Source organism: Malus sylvestris, chromosome 13 (genome assembly GCF_916048215.2).
Source record: "Malus sylvestris chromosome 13, drMalSylv7.2, whole genome shotgun sequence".
Taxonomy (NCBI): Eukaryota; Viridiplantae; Streptophyta; class Magnoliopsida; order Rosales; family Rosaceae; genus Malus; species Malus sylvestris.
In genome coordinates, this window is record NC_062272.1 from 8,003,366 (window position 1) to 8,022,073 (window position 18,708).

The window sequence follows — 18,708 nt, forward strand, 5'->3', positions numbered from 1 at the left end:
TACAATAATCAGTGTGGACGTAGCCCAAACATTGGGGTGAACCACGATACATCTTGTGTTATTTACATTTTTTGCAGATTCATGGTCGGATTTACGTTGTTCCAAGACCTTCGGTTTTGTGCATCAACATTTGGCGCCGTCTGTGGGAATCGACACTAAAAGCTATGTCGGTTCTCTTTCAATTTTTCACCTCCGCCATGAATCTGCAAAACCTAAGAGCCCAAAACCTCACTTTTGGATTTTTTTCCAGAAAACCCTCTATCTCTCTCTCTCTGGATTTTATTTATTGGTGTTGTACTTGGTATATTTCTAAAAAAGTCGCTCACAAGCAGCAGCTCTCTGATTCCCATAAAATCTACCTTCCTCCAAGGCCAGTCTCTCGAACCCACGACCAAACACACACCACCCCTGAAGCAAATCTCAACGAGGAGAGAGTTTATGTCTATCTCTCTCTCTTTCTGTCTCTCTATCTCTATCTCTAGACTCTTTATTTCTCTCTACAGAGTCTCTGACTGAGAAATTCCTGGAATTTGATTCAATTTTTCGACAACATGAGTTTGACCCAATTCGCCATGTGCTGACCAAAACAAAAAAGAAATAAAAAAAAAACTCCAAAAGGTTGGTCCTTTTCAAGTGTAAAGACTGAAGAGCCACAGTGAAATGGTTTCCCATTCCCATCTACCCCAACCTCTACCGCTGTCCACCACAAAGTTGCTTTAGTCAACTTCAATCTAGAAGGTTCGGCTTTACAGTTTTGACCCGGCCATAATCAAAGCCCTGGCAAACACCGGCTTGGGTATAGTCATTGGAGCGTCGAATGGCGACATCATGGGTTTCACTTCCGACCCGACCTGATATCTCCATCTCCGACGACGCTAGCGAGATCCGACAAAACCCGACCCGATGACCCGCGAGAAGATCGGAGAGGGGAAAGCTGCAGAGCACGGGCGAGATCCAAGTTGAGGCAGAATGGTTCGCGGAGATTTCGAGGTGCTACTAGTCGGAGTTGCAGGTGGAGACGCCACAACGAAGACGATCTCTTACTACCAGACTCAGCAGCAACGACATTTTCAGAAGCCCAAGCTTTAGTGATCTTCTGCTTACGACGATGGTGTTTCCGAGGAAGGCTCCGATCGCAAAGTTGAGTTGTCGTCGCATCCGACACATAGTCCTTACTCATCTGATAATGAATGGGAACGGAAACTTACCATGTTGTTACGTGACAATGAGAAGCAAGATAGTGAGGGAGTTCTTCCAACATCAGTTTTGCACCAAGTCCCAAAGGTCATGTTGGGGTATATTGAGGTCCATTCCATTCCGACATTGAGGAAAAGGGGTTTGAGTAACAGCGTCCAGAGAAGAAAGAGATTCGTCTCCATCTCTGCATAATCTCTCTGATACTGCTCTCATCAAAATCAACACGGCCCACCCAAATCCCCAGTACCGTGAAGCAGCGGATTTCATTCTCTCCGAGGCCAAGTCTCTCTCCCTTGAATCCCAGACTCTCGAGTTCGTCCTCGGTGAGCATATCCATCGACCTTATGTCACTCAACCTCAGTTACAACTCGTTCTCTGGTCACTTCCCCGCTGGAATTTTCAAACCTCACCAACCTCACAACATTAGACATCAGCAGAAACAACTCCTCCGGCCACTTCCCCGTCGGAGTCTCAACCTTTCAAAACCTCATCGTTCTCGACGCATTCAGCAACAAGAAAAGTAGAAAGCAGCTGTCACTTTGGCTGCAATTATTACCACGGAAATATTAGTGTCCAACCAGTTGTCACTTTAGAGAAAAGCAACATAAAGCAAGTGGGTGGTATCAAAGCTGTCCTGTTACGTTTTATAGAAGAACATGCAGGAAATGGAAAAGAGAAAGAAAAGAAAAAGAAGAAAGCAGAAAGAAAAACAATCAAGTGAGTTGCGGCACAAAAGCAAAAGACAGAGATGCAGTGGAGAGAAAAGAAGAAAAGCAAAAGATCTTCGTATTATTATGATTCCTTCTGTCTGCCAGATGAAGAGACAGAGAAAGTGCAACAGAAAAACACAAACAAAAGCAAGGAATAAACATTCCACCAGAGTGATGTGGTTTACTTTCCTTATTTTTGAATGATGTAATTTATTTTTCGTATCTTTCGGAGTTATCTGTATAAACCCCATCAGAGGGTAATTAATTTAAAAAAAAAAAAGCAAGCCCAAAATAATGGGCTGGAATGTTATGTGGAGGGCAAAGGCCCATATGCCCAAAAGAACTAAGCCCTATGGCCCCAAAATTATTCGGCAGCATACCGCTATTATCACCAACCAGGCGATCAAAAGTATGCCCAATACTCCAAATTTATTCGGTAGTCTGCCGCTATTACCACCAACCAGGTGATTAAAAGTACGCCCAGTACTCCAAATTTATTTAGCAGCCTGCTGTTATTACCACCAACCAGGTGATCAAAAGTATGCCCAGTACTTCAAAATTATACATGAGCACTATTCATGTCAATCATACATAAACATTCATGAACATCACTCATGTCAATCATACATAAACATTCATGAACATCACTCATATCAATCATACATAAACATTCATGAGCATCACTCATGTCAACATTCATGACAACATCCATGAGCATCACTCATGTTAATCAACATAAACATTCATGAGCATCACTCATGTCAATCAGCTTCAAAAGCTTCATTTACAAAAACTCTAGCTTCAAAAGCTTCATTTATAGAGCTTTAGCTTCAAAAACTTCATTTACAAAAGCTCTAGCATCAAAAACTTCATTTACAGAGCTCTAGCTTCAAAGCTTCACTTGCAAAGCTTCACCTATAAAGCTTCAATGCAAGGTATACAAATACCGTCTCCGATCAACCGCCACTTCGGCCAATACATGAATTCAATTTGAAGTCTCCAGCCAACAGACTCTATTGACTGAAGACTTGGGGGACTACATTATGCACCATATATTGTGCCTCAACTGGGCCTCATGAAAAATACAAAATACTTGGGGGACTTAACCCATCGCTTATGTATTGAGGAGCGATCCCTTATTTTATAAAAGGGACTCCATCACTTTCATTATAAAGCACTCATGAATAATACTTGGGGGACTCTAGCCCATCACTTATGTATTGAGGAGCGAATCCTTATTCTATAAAAGGGACTCCCTCACCATCATTGGAGAGCATCAACTCTAGCCCATCATTCATGTATCGAGGAGCGAGCCTTTATTCTATAAAAGGGACTCCCTCACCTTCAACGTCACAAGCCGAGCCAACCAAGGTAACATAAGCCACGAGCCGAGTAGCTTCGCAGCACGTGCTACTTCTAGTTGAGCATCATTTAAGATTAAGCACCGCCTCATATCGAACATCAGTTCAAGACAACATCTAGTTATTTCGGCCCACACATGGATTGAATTTCAAATCTCCAGCCAAAAGACTCTTTTGACTGAAGACTTGGGAGACTATTGCTTATATCATATTTAGGGCCTCCGTATTTAGATCTCGTACAAATACTCGGGGGACTTAAATGTAATTATATAATAAAGGAATTGGCAAATATGTAATAAGTGAGGATCCCTTATTCTATAAAAGGACTCCTCACCCTCACAATTAGGAGAGGCTATTTCTTAGGCCATGGGAAGAGTTCTCTCACCCTCAGAAGCTCTCTCCCTCACTCCCCTCACTTCTCAGAGAAATACAATAATCAGTGTGGACGTAGCCCAAAAATTAGGGTAAACCACGATACATCTTATGTTATTTACATTTTTTGCAGATTCATGGTCGGATTTACGTTATTCCAAGACCTTTGGTTTTTGTGCATCAACAGAATTCATATATATTTATATATTATGTATATGCTTATATTCTGATTATGGGAAAAATTATACATGTTTTACAACAAGGGGTTAGATATGTTAATAAAGAAAACGATTTTGTAAAACATTTGTTTTTGCCCACTCACGTTTTCTATTTTACGCCCCTCCAGGTTTTAAGTAAGCTTGTTGTTGGTGGCTTGAGAACGTCGGCGGTTCTGACTTATCTAAATGATGGCATGACATTCCTGGTACTGTATAATTAGTACTTGTCCTACTAGACTGCACCTAGACTTAATATGCTCTGATTATGAGTGTTTACTATTGTAACTAACTCCTATCTCTTCATGTTTAGTAGTGAACTCTACTATTTCGGTTTTTAATTATTCGTATAATTCTTATCTTTATTGCTTCTGCACTGTGCACATGGTTACGTCACTCCCACGTGACGGCCAACATGTCTTGATCTCGATTGGGGTATGTCAATCTATGGTTGATAACCAGTTACTCTTACCATGCACGAATCACAAAAATGCCACTCAAACATATCACTTCATTGCATGTTTTTTTCCAATCCAAAAATTTGAGGAGGGCACATAGACTGGCGAAACTGGGTTTGACTTTAGAGTATCTATTGATTTGGTTTGAGAAAATTTCTAATGTAATTATAAATCTGATTTTTTAGGATTGTACAACTTTGTAATTTGTTAATACAGAATGTTATTTTCTTTTCGATCATGTTGAAATTCCTGATAAGATTTTTATCGATGAGCATTAATATGAATCATATCATTCTTTAGGTAAGCATTCTTTTTCGTATCAATAAATATCGTACTTGTTTAAAAAAAAATATGTTGATCTCTTTGACATTACCAAAGAAAAATATATGAAAGATTGTTGATTTTTAAGCATCTAGCTTGAAGATGGGCCAAGAGATTCTAAGCGTGTAAGGGAGCCAATAGAAAATGTGTGGTCTTATCTTATCTATTAAACGCTCAATTTCAACATAATCTATAACATTCCTTTACATTATGCCACTTGGTAGGTTAATACTTTTAACAATAATTCCCCCAATTTTTGTGATGCTCGTGCAATGGGTTGAAAATCGACATCTTCACAGTGATTTTTGTGCCATTCTTTCTTTTTTGTGTTCCTTTTTTATATAGATAGCATAGGTCGGTCTGATATATTATAGTAGGACTATGCTATGAAATAGAGTATCTTTTTAGCACTACGTGAAACAACTTACATATGTCATGGACCGTGTAACAATCACACGAAAAATACTCCGTGGCATTGATGTAATTTATGTTTGGATTTGCTGCATTGTGTTATAGCAGGATAACTAAGGTCGTTGTTTAGGGATATGGATCATATCCGGATTCTTACATCTTATTTGTTAATTGTATATTGTGCGATCAAATTTTTTTTAATTTTTTTATTTAAAATTAAATATAAACTGTACTTATAAAAAATTAAATATGATATATAATTAACAGATAAAATGTTAGAATCCCTAAAGAGGATCCTCATCCGTTATCTAAACAGGATCCTCATCCGTTATCTAGTGTTGTTGTGGGTGTGATTAGATAGGTCAAGCGTAGACTGAGAACTATGGGTCCAAGTCGACGGCGGATGGGTCATTGGATGGCTGTGGTGGGAGCACGCTGAAATGGTGCTTGGCCTTTCAGTTATGAGCAGAACAGAACGTATGGTTAGTTTTTTTTTTTATTGGGATCATGGTCTAAAATATCCATAATATTTCAATATTTTCATCAAAATTTTCATGTTTTTGGACTACCGATATTTTCGATATCATCGATATTTTAGACCTTGCTAAGTCACTCATGTATCTTACCATGCAATGTATAAAGTGTAAAATATTGTACTAATTCATTATATATAAATGATTATGGTGTGTTTAAACTTCTTTCATTAATTACTACATATTTTTTACACTCATAATGTTTGCCAACTCGCTATATAATCAACTTAAATTAGTTATATCTATTATGCAATGCATTTCCTTCCAATTTTTTGTGATAAACTAATAGATAATTGACTAAATAAACATCATGCAAAGTTTCAATAAAATTTTCAAGTTTTTCTTACAATTTCCGTGGCTTTTATTCAATTTTTATTGATATCGATAATATCTCAATATTTCCATCGAAATTTCTGTGTTTTTGGACTACAGATATTTTCGATATCATTGATATTTTATACCTTGATTGGGACGAGGATTGTGGCTCTACAATAAATAAATAAATATGAGAAGTTTCGAATTCAATGCAATGAGCTAATGAGTCAACTTAATTGTGATTAGGGCAGAAAAAAAAAACGACACTAATCATGCCTCCAAACAAAGTGTTCCAATATAATTATCAACTTGCGAATCAACTCGATTTGAAACTCCGTATCACTTGTTTGGGGGCATTCATAAGTCCGCATCTTCGTGGAAATAGATGAAAACTTTCTCCTCAACCACCAAAAATATTTTCATTTGGATTTAATTTTTTTTTAATTTCAACGTTAATAATTAAGGCACAAAGATTGTCTGTCCTCTCTTTTTCCATACCCTCCTGTTTGTATAGTCACGGTTAAGTCACGTCAATATTTTATATTAATATTCATTTTTGTTTTATTATCTTTATAAAAAAAAAAATATAAAATGTTAACGTAACTTAACCGTGACCACACAAAACAGAAGGGTATGAAAAAAAAGAGGGCAGACAATCTTTATCCATAATTAAGCTTCTCGATTCTTTGAAGAAAACCCAAAATATCTTAAACTTTTAATTTGGTAGGTAGAATCAAAATTCAGTTGTGGTCCTCAAGGAATAAAAGGGAGCTGAGACTTCTACCCATGAACATTTGATAATATGGAACCAAATGCATGGGATCACCTGATTCAATTAGAGCATTTTTAAAAGAGATGTCAAAAATATCAAAAGGACAAAAAATGGATATTTTCCAACCGACGAACCAAATGCTAACTTGGATTGAGGATGTGCTCCCTGCGGAACAAATGACAGCAAGAGAAGTTAATGTCAAATTATTTTTAATTTGATTAACAGTACGACCCACAATAAATACAACCTATTTTGTTTCTTTGAAATTGTTACTTTCCACCTTCTTTAATAATTAACTCATAAGCATTCCACATTGTTACTAGCCAATTATGAAAATTAGTATAGATAATATCAACGGTTAAAAAAAAACTCGTAAGTATTACAAAAAAAAAATTATGAAACATTCTGACATATCGGCTGGACTAAGAAGTTTTATATAGCTCCCACTTTCTAAAATGATCTGTCAACTTTTCTCTTTTTCTCTCTCTGTGAGAGACCTTCCCTCTGTGTGAGGGTTCATCTCACCGTTCTGTGTGAGTGGTTCCCGATCGTGTCCATTTCCGGTGCCGCCGATCCTAGCTCGGGCTGGGATCGGTGGGTTTTCGTTTGTTCCTTTCTCCCTCTCTTTTTCCTTTTCTCTCCGCTGTTTTCTTCCCTGGATTTCTTGGCCGATCTGCCATTTTCGCTCCCCTCTGCTGTTTCTCTTCCCTCTGCCTCCTCTTTCCCAGCTTCCGTCAACCTTTACCGCACCCGGTTGCGGTGTTTCGAGTTGGTGTGCTTTGATCTGGTGCTGGCACTAGGTCGGGTGATCCGTGCACCCCCACCTTCTCTCTGTTGTCTGCCCTTGTTGGTAGTGTTGCTTGTGGACTGCCATGAGCTTCTTTCTCTTGGCTGCAGGTTCTCTGGGGTCTGTAGCTGTGCTGGACGTGAAGCTTGGCCTTGGATGCTGGTGGCGGTGAGACGTGGCTTTGTTTGGGGACCGAATTTGACTGGATCGACATGCCCGGCTGCTCTTTTGGTGGTTGCAACGGCGGTGTTGGCGGATGTTGCGGCGGTTCTGGTTGTTTCTGTGTGTTTTTTGTTTTGGGCTCACCTTTTGGTTGGGCCTCTATTGGTTGTTTGTGTTTTCGTTCTTGGGCCTTTGTGTTGTAAATTTTGGGCCTCTGTGTTGTAATGTTTTTATCTTTATTGCATTTGTTTTCTCCAAAAAAAAAAAAAAAAAAAAAAGAAGTTTTATATGATGACTTTACTCTTATTCTGCCGCCCAAAACTATAAGGCCTCGTTTGGCAGCTCGGATTGTACTGACTATTTCTGTCGGATAGGATAAATAGTCACCGGACAGTACTGACTAAATTAGTCGGGCGTTTGGTGCAGTATCGGATTAATAATCGTATTATTTATACAGTGTTTGGTATTATATCGGATAGGAGGAAAACTTAAACTAAAATTAAACTTAAAAAAAAAAAAAAAAAAACAACTGAAAATCTGGTTCCCAGATCTCTTCGCCCCCCCCCCCCCACAAACTCCCTCCATCTCTCTCCCTTCTTCTTCCCCGACTACGAAGAATCCCAAATAATGAAACCCAGATCTCTCTGCCGCACCCCCAAACTCCCTCCCTTTCTCTCTTCTTCTTCTTCCCCGAAGGCAGTTGCAGGTGACAGGGAAGACGATGACAGAAGGCGACAGCAATTGCAAGCGATGGCAGAAAGAAAGCGACGGCAGTTGCAGGTGACGGAAGTTGCAGGCGATGACAGAAGGCGACGGGACGGCGATGGCGAGAGAAGGTGACGGGGAGGACGACGACGATGGCAGAAGGTGACCGGGACGGCGATGGCGAGAGGAGGTGACAGGGAATACAAAGAAACAAAGGAAAGGTGAGAAAGAGTGGCTCGAGTTCGCGAGCGGAGAGCGAGGGTGAGAACGAGCGGAGAGCGAGAGCGAGCGGAAAGGAAGAGACGAGGCCGACTAAGTTATACGGTGAATTTGGACGGTATAACGAAGCAGGTAAACACCGGGTAAAAAAGGTGGGCCCGGATTATTTAATCCGGTGCCTATTTAATCCAAACGGCACCAAACACCGTACACCGTATTATTAGTATTATCCGGTGCCTTATACGGTGTGCCAAACAGGGCCTAAAGGTTTGTTTACCAAAAAAAAAACTTTACAGGTTTACACTTTACTCTTTACAGCAATTATTATTAATAATATGGGAGGCTCTTCTGCCTCAACAGCTCGTGTTTACTTGGATGAAGATCTGACGATATTCAAATCACATTTGTTTATTGTACATTACGCTGTTAGAAATTATTGTAAAATTTTTATTTAAAATTAAATATAAACAGTAAATGACGAAAACTGACTGCACAATATACAATGAACGAATGTAATTAAAGGATTTATATAATCCTCACAAATCCTCTCTCGTTTAGTTGAAACACCTATTAGTGGGAAAAGATCTGCTTCAGGCTTGGTGGAGAATCTCATGCAACTTGTCAATAAGGCTATGATCTGATGGCTATGCTTGCCTATCTTCTGTTTTAAGATAATTAAAAACGGTTTTTAATGAAATATTTTTGAATTTCAAAAATGCTTAAAGTGTTTATTCAAGGGGTATGATATCCATACACCTTTTTTTACTTCTCACACATCATTGTTAATTTTTGTCCTTTGATCTTATTCAATTCATCTAATCGGACGGCCGAAAATTAAAAGGGTGTGATAGAAATAAAAAATGGTGTGTGTATATCACATCCCTTATTCAATAAGCATTAATTACGTGCTTCTTAATACTTGTTTGGTACTGATGTTCTTTTATAAAAAGTGGGTATCAAACAAATCTGAGCTCAAAAAGATGTTTGATAAACACCTAAAAACAACTTATTTTCACAGTTTTTGGTGAAAAAAACTGAAAACGTGAAACAACAAAAATGAACTTATTCTCATAGCACAGCATAATCAATTTTTTTTAAAGCACAACAATACCAAACCAGCTCTTATAGAAACCACTTTAAGTGCTTTTTATAGAATTCACTTGCATTTTTACTAAAGATTGGCTAAAATATTGCTTTCAATTATTTTAAAAGCACTTCTAAACGAGTTTATATATATATATATATATATTATACGTACACTGGTTATTATAACAGTACTTTTGTTTTTATGGGTAGGCAGATTTATACCTTTAATAAACTGGTGTTTCTTCTGTGGGAGGATTTGAATTAGTCTTAAATTTTGGTTTAGGGACAATCGTTGAGTCTTATGTTTACGATGAAACGTAAGTTGTTGCTGTATTGCATAGAAGAAGGGATAAGAGTTCGTACATCTCTTTTCTCTGCCAGTGTATAAAATTAGGTTGTGTTCATATCCAGGATAAAATAATACCATTCACTCCACCCATACGTTGGATAAGATTGCCAAAACACTATGTGGTATGACCAAATCGCAAGGTCATATTATATGTAACCAACTTACACTATGTGGTATGACCAACTCTGTGTTTTTCTGAAAGCTAAGAGCTGTTTGATAACTTTTTCGTTTTTATTTTTTATTTTTTGTGCTAGTGATGGAGGAAGAGTGTATATGAGAGTAATGAAGAATCGAGAAGGAAGAAGGGAAATACTTTATATTTATGACAAAACGACTTAAAAGCTTTTTATCGTTACATCAAACTTGAGGTCATGATTAACGAACCACTTTGTCACTACAAGTACACATCATTCTTGTATACTTGCAAGTCGAACTTGTGTGATACAAAAACAACACAAACACGACTTGTTTGTTGGGTAAATAAAAGGCTACATATTATAAGGCCCAAAGAAAGGCTACATTTTATGAGGCCAAACTTTAGGCTAAATCCAGCTATAAAGTCCTCTGAAAAAAATTGGGTTACTTCCCCCTTCTTCCCTTTTGATATTGGGCTTTTAGTCCAAGTTCGTGCCAGTGTTGGTCCAAACCATGAAGTCGCAACACGACGTCGTTTTAATAATCAGTCTCGACTCAGCTGAGAATTGCAAATTGCCTGTCCAGTCTCGGAGTCTCCCATCTGGCGATAACAGAAATGAAGAGTCTCCTCCATAACCATAATCCCCTTTCCAACCGAACCAAATTCCCAAACAGATTATCTACAACCAATCCAAATTGATCTCCGTAACCAAACACCCCCACAATCTCATGCCAATTTCCTCCATGTCCATCCTCCGCCACCGCACCATCATCCCCACCACCGCCGCCGCCCTCCCAACCGTCGCCAAAATCATCCGCCAAATCTCAACTCTCCGGTGCGTCTCCGTCGCCGCAGCCAAACAGCACCAGAACCCTAACGTCTCCAGGAAATCCCAGCCTCCGAACAAGAAGCTCCTCAGAGCCAAACACACCTTCAAGGACTACTCCTCCCTCGCCCCGGTCCTCTCTCCCCAGGACAAGCCCCCGCTCTACGAGTCCCAGACCGTGGGCACGGTCGCCGCTGCCCAAGCCAACTTCATGCGCGTCATCGTGGAGCCTCCCAGAAGCATCGAAGACAGCAAAGTGGAGCTGCTGTGCGTCGTGAAGGCGGTGCTGAAGAAAATTAAGAGGAGAGTGCTGGTTGGGGACAAGGTGCTGGTACGGTCGATTGATTGGGTGGACCGCCGGGGCATGATCGAGAATGTGTACCGGCGGAGCTCCGAGATTCTTGACCCTCCGGTTGCGAATGTGGACCATCTGCTCGTGCTCTTCTCCATGGAGCAGCCCAAGCTCGAGCCGTTCGCGCTCACCAGGTTCTTGATCGAGGCCGAGTCCACCGGAATTCCGCTCACACTCGCTCTCAACAAGTCTGAGCTTGTTGACGAAGAGGTTGGATTCGATTCTTCATGAACTTTAATTTTGGTGATTAGTTTGGCTGCTTAGCTCTAATTGTTGTTAATCTCTTGTGTTATGTGAGTAAACTTACTTATCTTGATTAGATAAGTAAGTTCTATGTATAATAATTCAATGCAGCATCAAAATGTTTCTGAATTTTTCGTCTGATGCTGTATGGTTTTCGTATAATAGTTCAAAGGAATATCAAACTGGCTCTGAGTTTTTGATATTGGTGATGAATCTTTCGAATTTCTAATGGTAAGGTAGTGCGCAAGAGTTCTAATTCAGTTCAAATTTAGCACTTTAACTGGAACTATTCTTTTTGGTATGCTAAATGTGGTTTACTTTTAGAAGTTGCTATGTAATCTTTGTCCGTCTTCAGTATATTCATTTCTGGTAGTATTGATTCCTAAGCGTGCTAGCCTTCGATTAAATATGCAGGCGAAGGCTGCGTGGAAGTTTCGGCTGCATAAGTGGGGCTACAAGCCCCTTTTTTGCAGTGTTGAATCGAAACATGGACTTGATTCTCTTGCATTTATATTGAGAGATCAAACGAGTGTCATTGTAGGTCCAAGTGGAGTTGGCAAGTCTAGTCTGATTAATGCTTTGAGGAGCAACCACCATGCTTCTGATGCTGCAGAAGGGGAAAGTTTGTTTGATCCAGTGGGTTTCAATCATTCCCTTCGTTCTTTTTTCTTTTGTTTCTATGATTTCGTTAGGGTGAGTTTTGTGCTCATATCTCCGTTGTTTTCTGTACTTATTTCAGATTTTAGGCAGCAAGTGGTATGGGGACCAGCTTGTTGGACAGGTTTCAACAAGAAGTGGCAGAGGGAAGCACACTACACGCAATGTCTCGTTGCTTCCATTGTCTAACGGGGGTTATCTTGCTGACACTCCTGGCTTCAACCAGCCTAGTTTAACGAAAGTCACCAAGCAATCTCTAGCACAAACATTCCCAGAGGTATGTGTGCTTTTTATTTGATGCCTTTCACTTGATTCATGTACATAAGTTCCTTTCCCATCACATTGCTGGCACTTGGTGTTACTTATGCGTTTATCCTATCAGATCAGGAAGATGCTCAGTGACAGTGAGCCTGCAAAATGCTCGTTCAATGATTGCCTGCATCTTGGTGAGCCGGGGTGCGTGGTTAGTGCTGATTGGGAAAGATATCCATACTATTTCCAACTTCTTGATGAGATCAGAATCAGAGAGGAATTTCAGTTGAGGACGTACGGAACCAAAAAGGAGGGTGATGTAAGGTATGTTCGAACTACATATAGGTTTTTATTCCCAGTTCTGCATGCTTGTTGACAGAATAGTTCAATTACTGTGGTTTTAAGTACTTGAATGCGGATAATACGCATTACCATGGTTGTTACGAACTTGCGGTGTAACATAAGGAATGTTATGCCCTACCGAAACCTAGTGGTAGATTGAAAGCAGCTACCATTTCACCGTCCATATGGCTTGAAATGTTGGTAAATTCTTTGTTTGCTGTGTTAAAAAAAAAATGAGAATCTATGCATCCGTCACACTGATGTGCACAGAAAAAATAATTGTTATCATAATTTTTATCCCAGTTTAACTTTGCCCTGGCACTTGTGGTGCTTGTGCAGACGTAATATCTGCCATATCATAGTTCAATTGGATTGCTGGCATATCGTTCTCATACATCACGTTCTGGTTTAGTCTCATTACTCACACAAATGTAGTACAGATGTTTCTCTAGCACGAAGTTCCTAGTACCTCGCACATTTCGTACGTCCTGCTTCTGAACCTGAACGTATCACATTGTTTGCAGGTACAAGGCGGGAGATAAGGGCGTTCAACAAGCTGAACCACGGTTGGAGCTGAAGAAGCACAGGAGAGTATCTCGCAAGAGTATGAACCAATCTTTACTCGATGAATTAGACGAGCTGGATGATGACGACAACTTACTAGATGAGGAAAATGATGCGTTTCTCAAGGCAACGAGGGATGAAAACCAGTAGAAAGTTCAATCTTATCGTACATTGTAAATAGTTGAGCTTGAGCCCTGATCTTGACAACAACTTACCGGAGTCTTCCGTAGTGAAACGCAAGCAACGTTTGTAATTGGCAACCGATTCAATCTCAGAGATCTTTGCACTTGTAATCATGCTTGAATCAATGTTTACCTAATGAACTATCAAAAGAAAATCAAAGGGTTTCCTATTTCTGAATCAGAAAACCAAACAATTAAAACGAGATCACATAAACGCAGCAGCAAATACCAAGAAAATCTCTTTTACTCTCATTGTATAACTGCTGAAACTATCAGTCTCAGAACAATGTTAATATCTCATTAAATCCATTGATGTGATGACCTACTTCTTACTTCTTGGAGGATTTCTTCTTCGAGGTCGAGTGCTGCTGCGGCTGCGGCTTGGGATGCTTCTCGGCTTCGCTCGGGTCCAACCACTTGAGGGGGTGGCGATTGAAGAAGGGCCAATTAGGGACGGTGACCAATGTGGTGAGAACCACGCCACCAGCGTAAGTCAGAGTCATCATCTGGAACGATCCGGTTATGTAACCGGTGGCGAAACCCACAACGGCGAAGACCAGTAGCAGTATCTGCATCAGCTGCTCGGCTAGCTTCTGCCCTTGCCAATCCATCTGCAAATTAAACAGAAACTTAAACAACTTATTACGATTAACCTAATTAATTAAAAGATCAAATAAAGTGAAGCAAATTCTCAACATTTCAAACTGCACCGGGAAAACCCTAGAAACAATACCTTGAAATGAACTCTTAGGTAACAACTCCTTCCTCTGCAACCTGGAAAAATAGGAAACATAATTTGAAAACAAAATTAACGAGATCTTGTAAGTCATGAGAATAATTTGATTGGCTATGAAATCCTTCAGCTGCCCAACAACCAAATTCATAAAAATCAATGGCAGGGTTGAAATGGAGAAAATTCGATAAAAAATTGGGATCGGAAACGCTAGACCTTCAACCAATCGATAGAAATTGAAACTGAAATTGCACAAGAGGACGGAAAGGAGAGAGTTTTTACCTGCGAACAGACCAACGGACGAAGGCACGGAAGTGAGAAACTGGGACACTGAGAATTTGTGAGGGGACGAAATTACAAAAAATAAAAATCGAGGCGCTCGCTGAATCTTCGGCAAGAGATCAGAGACGTTGATTTTGTATCTGACGGTAGAGAAGTACGGCACATACGTGGTTTGCTCTAGTGATTTGATTATTTTTGGGTCGATTCAGTTCTGGGTTTACCCAGCCCAATTGATGGTTCCCCCACCAGGCCTGCGATTTCAAACCCATGGACAAATTTATGGTTAGGATCCTTTCTCCTCCAAATTTTCTTTTCCAGTCCCTTACTATTTGATCTGTCAACGATCCAGCCACGTCAACATCTTGTGTTGATTTTATAGAGAGATAAAAAAGGGAAGTGAGAGAAGAAAGAAGGCAAGGGAAAATTTTTTGAAGGAAAGAGAATTCTACTTCCAAATTTATAATGACGAACCAATGCTACCTCCTACCAATAACATCAGCCCACGTTTTGGTCTCTGCAAATCTGTCTATTTTACACACATCGCAAGGCGTTGTATCGATAAATAAAGACGTGTAGATTTTAAGGAAGCTAATGAATAAGGATAAAATAAAGGGTAAAGTGAATAGTACTAGAATTGACTTTTTAATGTAAAAATATGGTTTTTCGTTAAAGTAAATAGTACCAGAAGTTTTTTGTTAAAGTTCCCTAGATTTTATTCATATGTTCTCGCTCCCTTGGTATCGGACACTACTTGGAGGTGTACCTGTTGCCATATATAAGTTGTTCTCTTATTGAGGGAATTTTTGGTTAACTTTATATTAAGATTCTATTCAATCCCATTTTCCTTAAGAGGTGGGATATTAAGAAAAAGCTCCTCCTTACTAAGGACTGGTTCGGTATTGTTGTGTTTTGAAAAAAAAAATTGTTTCTGCTATGCTATGAGAATAAGCTCATTTTTGCTGCTTCACGTTTTCAACTTTTTTTCATCCAAAACTGTGAAAATAAACTATTTTTAAATGTTTACCACATATTTTTGAGCTCAGTTTTTTTTATACCTACTTTTAATAAAAACACCTCAGTTCCAAACTAGTACTAATACGGGTAAAGGTTTGCCCGAGGGTATTTACTAAACTAGAAGCATTTCCAAGTTACCTACCCGGTTTGAATCATGTTTCCGCTTCTAACAAAAGCACTTGCAGTTAACGCATTGCCAGTTATAGAAGCTCAATTCAACCCTTGATATCAAATCAAGGGCGAGCGATCATGCTTTCCTGGGTCACACAATGATCAGACAGTTCAAGTTTCCGATCCGTTCCAAAATTTATGTTTCAGACCCTTTGCAAGGTACAACAAAATGACATTGAATCAAATAATAGGACATGATAAAGTCGGTCATATTGTGAAACTATCTCTAGCATTAGCTTTCAAGCACATTCCCCAACCAAAACATAACTTGGTACTAAAACAACACGAGGCCGCAAAACTGTCTATGTAACATCTCAAACTATATAAAAAGTAGAGCACAAAACCCTCATCACAGGAAATCAGCAACTCTTTGATTCATCGAAAGATGCGCTCTAAGAGGAAGCACCACTTCTGAGAGCAGACCTCTTCGATTTGCTAGTTGTCAACTGGCTCTCAGGCTGCAACGATAACAGATAATCAAATCAATTCACAACTTGCAGCACATATTTTCAACGACATTAGAGGTACTTGATGTATAATTTTCAAAATACCTCTTTCTTGACGGGTTCTTCCTTCTCAGACAGGATCAGCTCAATATGGCAGGGAGATGACATATATGCTGCAATAGGTTTAGCAATATAAATCAATATCAAAACAAAGATTCTCAACAATAAAATAAGATAGGGGGATAACCGCTTGGCACTTACGGTTGATTCTTCCGTGAGCCCTGTAGGTTCGGCGCCTTTGCTTCTGTGCTTGGTTGACCTGGATGTGAGATACGATCAGGGAATCAACATCCAAACCCTTCACCTGAAAGAAAGAATAGAAATTATTAGTCTTCACGGCAAATAGAGATCACAATACCAAAGTAATAAGCAGAGTGTAAGATGATGCAACATACTTCAGCATTGCTCTCAGCATTCTTAAGCAAATCTAATATGAACTTGGCAGACTTGACAGGCCAGCGTCCTTGTCCATTGGAATGCCTGTTCTTTGCCTGGGCAGTACGCCCAACACCACGGCAGAAACGACGGAAGGGAATGGCCTGCTTGTGAGCCAGAACATCCTCCAAATATCGCTTTGCCTTGACCAAGGGCAACTTTCTGATAGCAAATGCAGTTTCCCTCGTGTTCTGTTAAGCACAATAGCAACGCAAGTCCAAATCTCAAAAATAGTTATTGAAAAAAACCTAAAATTTAAAAAACAAAAGTAATAAATTGTTTTTACAAGTGTCAACACTCACATACAACATACAAGGGGGCAAAATCATGGTACTATCCACCAGTTATAGACTCGATTCATTAATTACTAAGGGCAGTTGGATGCAAACACAAGTACTATCCACTGATGATAGACATGATTCATTAATGACTAAGTCTTCTTATACTAGAGCTATGAAAAACGTCACAAGGTCCTCAATTCAACAAGGTTTGAAAATAAACATATATAATTCATGCACAAATGTGGCGTCATTAACTGAACCTTCAGTCACAAAAATGCAACAGATGCAAAGTACAGAGGTTCACCCAAAAACAATGCAATTGATTTTCCTGAAGTTTACGGGAGCCAAGTTCACAGAAGGTAACTAAGCCCTGCTTTTTTAAATCAGGTTTCAAAAATTGAAAAAACTTAAACATGACCAAATGTAGCATCATTAACTGAACCTTAATTCACAAAAATGCAACAGATGCAAAGTACAGAGGTTCACCCAAAAACAATGCAGCTGATTTTCCTGAAGTTTACGGGGGCCAAGTTCACAAAAGGTAACTAAGCCCTGCTTTTATGAATCAGGTTTCAAAAACTTGAAAAAATTCATAAATGACAAAAATGTGGCATCATTAACTGAGCCTTCAGTCACAAAATGCAACAAATGCAAAGCACAGAGGTTCACCCAAGAACAATGATAGTTATCTACCTGAAGCATACAAGAGCTTGGTTCACATAAGGCAACAAAGCGCTGATTGTTTGTCTGACAGGATTCAAGAAATTAAATGCACGTAGATATGTGTGTGTGCGTGTACGTATATGCGTATAAAACCACCAAGTTTGTGTCAATCTTGACCAAATTGTCCAAACTTAAAAAGCCCGACTACTCCTAACTCACAAAACCCGTAAAACTAGAAACCAAATGTTTTCTGACTAAATGGCACACACATATAAAAACAAGCAGAACAACACCACCAATTCAAAATGCTACATGTATTACTTAATCTCTACTCAACAACGAAAAACAGAGTAGATTCATTCAAATAAGCAACAGAAACCGAAACAAAATGCCACATTGCACAACCAAATCACCACATACCTGAACGAAACAAGGTAGAACAAAAACCCAAAAGCATGTAACTTCGAAACATTAAACTCTACGATCAACAAATAATAATAACAATACCTTGAAATGAACCCTCAGGTCAGAGCCTCTTGCTTTGCAAGCTGAAACAAACGAAAACAATGAAACCCCACATTCAGATCATAACAATTTTCCCAGAGAAACGAAACCAAGATTCGTAAACAAAAACCCATCAAATCTGTAACAGTAAAAGAGGACATACACTTGGTGATATTGTCGGGCTCTCTTGAGTACTTCACCTGAAAAATAAAATAAAAAACAAAATCACTGTCAGTGCATTTGAAGGCGCGGAGATTCAGAAACGGACTAGATTTCGCGCAGGAGAGAGGGAGGGAGAGAGAGAGAGAGAGAGGAAGGAGGTGAATAGGGTTACCATGGCGGCTGACGGGGCTTCTGCCTCAGTGAAAGGGTTTACGCCTTGCTTATATTAGCAGAGGAGGAGGGTTCGTGTGGGACTCGTGCGTATATAAACAAATGGATATGAAACCCTACCAGACCTAATAGGCTAATGGACCCTCACTTGGGCTGCTTTGGGCTTCATATTGGTAACCACTAAGTGTTTGTTAAGTGGGTTTTAGCCCACCCCCCTTAATGTAAAGAGATTAAAAAAAAAAGGGGGTGTGTTATCCAC

General features: G+C 39.5%; 2 protein-coding genes and 3 non-coding genes across 7 annotated transcripts; 1 reads left to right on the plus strand and 4 right to left on the minus strand.

Moving 5' to 3' along the window:
- Positions 1-10,670: 10,670 nt before the first annotated feature.
- LOC126596982 (small ribosomal subunit biogenesis GTPase RsgA 1, mitochondrial-like) lies at positions 10,671-13,638 on the plus strand. The gene is made up of 5 exons (XM_050263710.1): positions 10,671-11,497; positions 11,945-12,166; positions 12,270-12,464; positions 12,570-12,763; positions 13,306-13,638. Exons 1-5 carry the CDS (start codon positions 10,838-10,840, stop codon positions 13,493-13,495), a joined length of 1,461 nt encoding a protein of 486 aa, XP_050119667.1. The 5' UTR covers positions 10,671-10,837; the 3' UTR covers positions 13,496-13,638.
- A 115-nt stretch (positions 13,639-13,753) lies between these two features.
- On the minus strand, positions 13,754-18,587 carry LOC126596987 (60S ribosomal protein L17-2). Of its 3 annotated transcripts, XM_050263719.1 has the most exons (7): positions 18,451-18,572; positions 18,280-18,316; positions 18,120-18,160; positions 16,629-16,859; positions 16,435-16,537; positions 16,279-16,346; positions 15,863-16,185 (listed from the first exon to the last, which is right to left on the minus strand). In XM_050263719.1, exons 1-7 carry the CDS (start codon positions 18,451-18,453, stop codon positions 16,120-16,122), a joined length of 549 nt encoding a protein of 182 aa, XP_050119676.1. In that variant the 5' UTR covers positions 18,454-18,572; the 3' UTR covers positions 15,863-16,119. The 3 variants fall into 3 exon arrangements, with proteins under 3 accessions (XP_050119677.1, XP_050119679.1, XP_050119676.1); XM_050263720.1 differs by lacking the exons at positions 15,863-16,185; positions 16,279-16,346; positions 16,435-16,537; positions 16,629-16,859 and adding an exon at positions 13,754-14,138 and having other exon boundaries at positions 18,451-18,587; XM_050263722.1 differs by lacking the exons at positions 15,863-16,185; positions 16,279-16,346; positions 16,435-16,537; ... (2 more) ...; positions 18,280-18,316; positions 18,451-18,572 and adding exons at positions 13,754-14,138; positions 14,261-14,301; positions 14,543-14,676.
- On the minus strand, positions 17,187-17,329 carry LOC126598276 (small nucleolar RNA snoR74). The gene has a single exon (XR_007614780.1). It is a non-coding gene; the product is annotated as a small nucleolar RNA snoR74 (small nucleolar RNA).
- Positions 17,369-17,511, minus strand: LOC126598275 (small nucleolar RNA snoR74). The gene has a single exon (XR_007614779.1). It is a non-coding gene; the product is annotated as a small nucleolar RNA snoR74 (small nucleolar RNA).
- LOC126598277 (small nucleolar RNA snoR74) lies at positions 17,553-17,694 on the minus strand. Its single transcript, XR_007614781.1, has one exon. It is a non-coding gene; the product is annotated as a small nucleolar RNA snoR74 (small nucleolar RNA).
- Positions 18,588-18,708: the final 121 nt, after the last annotated feature.

Excerpts from the sequence above, each read along its gene's own strand:
- LOC126596987 (XM_050263719.1), bottom strand. Across the intron at positions 16,538-16,628 it reads ATGCTGAGAGCAATGCTGAA|GTGAAGGGTTTGGATGTTGA; the intron begins GTATGTTGCATC and ends TCTTTCTTTCAG. Across the intron at positions 16,347-16,434 it reads GGCTCACGGAAGAATCAACC|CATATATGTCATCTCCCTGC; the intron begins GTAAGTGCCAAG and ends AACCTATTGCAG.
- LOC126596982 (XM_050263710.1), top strand. The coding sequence starts at position 10,838 with ATGCCAATTTCCTCCATGTCCATCCTCCGCCACCGCACCATCATCCCC. Across the intron at positions 11,498-11,944 it reads CTGAGCTTGTTGACGAAGAG|GCGAAGGCTGCGTGGAAGTT; the intron begins GTTGGATTCGAT and ends TTAAATATGCAG. Across the intron at positions 12,167-12,269 it reads GGGAAAGTTTGTTTGATCCA|ATTTTAGGCAGCAAGTGGTA; the intron begins GTGGGTTTCAAT and ends TACTTATTTCAG.